The 4,057-nt window shown below is 37.5% G+C and overlaps 1 protein-coding gene across 3 annotated transcripts in view; it reads left to right on the plus strand.

Moving 5' to 3' along the window:
* Positions 1 to 2,846, plus strand: part of LOC122071267 (E3 ubiquitin-protein ligase AIRP2) — a 3,319-nt gene extending 473 nt beyond the window's left edge. For 2 of the 3 annotated variants that reach the window (XM_042635593.1, XM_042635592.1), the window contains exons 2-5: positions 684 to 834; positions 1,163 to 1,229; positions 1,385 to 1,619; positions 2,454 to 2,846. In XM_042635593.1, coding sequence (XP_042491527.1) covers positions 727 to 834; positions 1,163 to 1,229; positions 1,385 to 1,619; positions 2,454 to 2,664 — 621 coding nt within the window. In that variant the 5' untranslated portion in view covers positions 684 to 726 and the 3' untranslated portion in view covers positions 2,665 to 2,846. Of the gene's footprint in view, positions 1 to 683; positions 835 to 1,162; positions 1,230 to 1,384; positions 1,620 to 2,291 lie in introns of all 3 variants that reach the window. The other variant, XM_042635594.1, reaches the window with a different exon arrangement.
* The last annotated feature ends 1,211 nt before the right edge of the window (positions 2,847 to 4,057 follow it).

The following is a 4,057-nucleotide window of genomic DNA, read 5'->3' on the forward strand; positions in this document are numbered from 1 at the left end:
AAAAAAAAAAAAAAACCCCCTTTTCTCTGTTAAACTGAATGATTAAATTGGTGTCTTTTTCTTTTCAGTGTGAATTTGTGCTTGCCCTTATCTTGCCTTTAATTACTGGTCTCTGTTAAGTTCTGACGGGCTTTACTGTGTTATGGATTTTGTGTTCTATCTTTTCTCTCAGTAATTATGTTTTCTGCCCTGTTTCCTTCTATATTCGTGAACCTGATCTGTCCTTGGGTCTCAATCATGTTTCTGTTCTAGGAATGTGTTTGATTATGGATAGTTAATTGTGAGAAATCGTGTTTGATTTATCTTTTTTCAATGCCATATTTGTTTATGATTTATTTATTTTTAATGCCATATTTGTTCTTGGTTTATCTATTTTTAATGCCATATTTGTTCTTGGTTTATCTATTTTTAATGCCATATTTGTTCATGATTTATCTATTTTTAATGCCATATTTGTTCATGATTTAATTATTAGATCTTTCCATAATCTGTTGACATCCATTGTAATGTTTCTTGTGCTTCTGTCGAATTGTTTGCTCTTGTAAATTGCCAATGGTTTTATCTGTTCTGCTTCTCTTACCTCATTGAATTTCCCTTCCTGCCAAGTTTATTAGTTTGTAAATTGATAGGTGTCTGTTAAATTATGTGGCACTGTTATGATTTTTCAGTTTACTTTGTTATAGGGCTTCTGATTATCCAAGGGAATATGATGGGGCATGCCTTCAAATGCGATTATCTTATAGCCCTGCTGCTCACTTATTCCTTTTTCTACTTCAGTGGACTGATTGTCACCTTGCTGGTGCCCTTGGATTGCTTAGAATACTGATTTACAAGGTAATTGTTGATAAAACATTCATAAATTTTGATGTTAGTTCTTATGTCTATCTATTCATCGTGTTACCACTTAGCAGAGTCCTGTGTTTCTAATAAACAGTCGCTACCCCCTGGTATGTGCCGCTTTCCTAATCAAAAGATAGGAGAGCACCCCTTCTCCCGAAGTTACGGGGTCATTTTTCCGAGTTCCTTCGCCATGGTTCTCTCAAACCATACTCTCCCTTGTTTGGCTTTGAGTTGAGTTTGATTTAGTTCTTATGTGTGTCAACATGATTGAGGTTACTTTCCTTTGGGATCTGTTTTTAATGTTTATGGTCATCTGCTGCAGGCTTATGCTGATGGAAAATCCACTATGTATATTCACGAAAGGAAAGCCAGCTTTAAAGAATTTTATGGTGTGTGGAGCTTAAAAGATGAATCTAACTTCTAGTTTCTTCAGTTCAATACATTTATTTTAGATTTTAAAGAAATTTATTCTTTGAAAAAACTCTTTTGCTTTAATATTACCGGTTCATGTTCATCAATAGAATTTTGGATTTCTTATGGACAGCCATAATATTTCCCTCTTTATTGCAACTTCAAAGAGGAATCACCGATGTGGACGATCGGAAACAGAAAGAACTCTGTTCCACCAGATACAGAAAGAAGGATGAGATGGACAAAGGTAAAATGTCCGAGATAGATATAGAGAGGGAGGAGGAGTGTGGAATTTGCATGGAGATAGGCAGTAAGGTCGTCTTGCCCAATTGCAGCCATGCTCTGTGCATGAAATGCTATCGAGATTGGTAGGTACCTTGTTATGCTCAATTGATATGTAATTAAATGACAGTAGTTATATTCTTCTTTACATCCTTTTGCTAAAAGACAATGATAAAACCATATTCTTCTCTTGGCCTTTGAATTAAAGTTAGGTTCTATTCTTAGTTTAATATTTTGGCTTTTTTGCTGTTGAGGGTTATGGCTGTGGAACATGTGAGAATGGACAGATCTCTTCCAGCCACTTCAGTTGGAGACTCAGGTTGTGTTTGGTATGCATTCTTGGAATAGATTTTGGGTCTAGTATGTATTCTGAAATTCGGTATTCTTTATTTTCTCATGTCAGAAAGTGTTCTAGACCCAGAATATATATATATTTTCAGAGAATGTATATCAAGCACAGCCTTAGTGTATTTTGTCATGATAGATATGGCACATGTGTAGTGGATTTGTCCTGCCAGCTGATGGTGCTAACTCCATCAGGCGTCTGGCAACTGTTCTCCCTTTTGCTTTCTTTAGGTTTGAAATAAACTTTGACTTTGGATCTACAGAAGAGTAATGGATCCTATGATACCTGGACACTTTTGATTTCACAAGGGTGTGCCCAAGTCATACCTTTGCTACAGTATGGTCACAATTGAATGCATAGATTGTTACTTGTTACTTGTTACTGCATCATTTGGGTTTGGGTTTTGCTGTAGGATGCCGCGAACCTCCTGACATGGACCACAAGTTAGCCTTTTCTAGGCAATCCTTGAAGTTTGCTGCCATAGATTCCATCAAATTTTTGTAGGCTGAAACTTAAAGAGTGGCTAATCTAAGTATCGAGCTGGATCTTATGTGCTGTTTCTTGGATGTTCCAGGCGAGCACGGTCGAAGTCGTGCCCCTTCTGTCGGGATAGCCTCAGAAGAGTGAACTCTTGTGACCTTTGGATCTACACTGATAGCCATGAGGTAGCCGACCTGTCTGCAATCTGCAGGGAAAACTTGAAGAGATTGGTGCTGTACATAGATAAACTGCCACTAGTTGTTCCGGATCCTGTCTTTGCCACTTATGATTCTCACCTCAGGTGAGGAGGGGTTTGATTGTGAATGCTTGAAACAAGTTGTACATAGAAGCCTGGTTGTGTAGAATTCTCCTTCTCACTCTTCCTCTTACGCTGTAAATACTGATTGTTTTAACAGGCTTCATGGTTTAATTCCTCTATTATTTGGTCATTCTAAATAAAATAGATTTTGAATTTTTCTGAGTTCCAGTATAGTCTGGAGTGCTTATGTTGTGTTGGTGTGCCCATGATGTGATGCAACTTGCCATGACCTTAAAAGGGTTGGTGGTCTTGCTAGTGGGATTTTTCTTCCTTTGTTATTTATTTATTTATTATATTAAATAGAGAGAGAGAGAGAGAGAGAGAGAGAGAGAGAGAGAGAGAGAGAGAGAGAGAGAGGTTGATTTGTCATCTCTCAGTGGGATAGCTGATAGAAAATGAAAGATAAGATGGTTGAAGGAAAATGGTATTTCTTGGCACACCTTCCCTGATGCCACTGGTTAGCTATTTTGTCAACCACTTCCAAACTGATTCTCCTGGTGGAGTTATAATAATCACACCAACCGTCTGTGGGGTGGATATAAAATTTGAGGGGGAGAGAGAAGTCTGCCAGTCTGGTGTTGCATTACGCTGAGACACTAGCAGGTGTAAAAAGATTATGTTGTTTGTGCTTTATGCGGTGAGCAAATTGGTGTTACAAGAGGTTGGTAAAAGGGATTCTTAGATCACTCCTGAGGAGTAGGGTTCAAGAGAATGAGAATGGAATCGGGGATGGGATTGATTTGCGTTAATTTTAATTTTGATTGGATCATGTGGTCAGAATTAGTTTAGAATCGGCTGAAATCTTAGAAATTGGGAAGCTAGTAGATAATTTTTAAAATTTGTACCTTTTGTTTTTTTGGATTTTTTATTCAATATAGTTGAGAATTTTGTTAATAAAAAAAATAGATAATTTACAGCAGCAGAATACCATTATTAGAGAAAAAATCCTTGCATAATACTAAATTACACTCAGACCCCTTGTCATCCATCACTGTTACGGAATATACCTTATATGCTGATGTGAGTTAGTATATATTTTTTTAAATAACAAAATACCCTTGTGAAAGGGGAACTACCTAATATACCCTCTAATAACTCCCTAGCCCTAAATCGAGAAAGACCCAATCCCTCAAATCGATATCCTGTACTTCATTCCCAAATTCTTCACGATTTTAGAGCGTCAACGATCTACCTTCGTGAAGAGCAGCGGCAGCGGTGACAAGCCACGACAAAATTATCAAAAATCCTCTATTGAGGAAGGAAAAGGGAAAGATTTTGATAGTTCCTTCTTTTGGTTAAGTCAGAGAGGGATCTTGAGTCGATATTAACTACCTCCCCTGTCCTCCTTTCGCAATGGCCGGTAAAGCTAAATGCCTGAG

Source organism: Macadamia integrifolia, unplaced genomic scaffold, assembly GCF_013358625.1.
Source record: "Macadamia integrifolia cultivar HAES 741 unplaced genomic scaffold, SCU_Mint_v3 scaffold_19A, whole genome shotgun sequence".
Classification (NCBI taxonomy): Eukaryota; Viridiplantae; Streptophyta; class Magnoliopsida; order Proteales; family Proteaceae; genus Macadamia; species Macadamia integrifolia.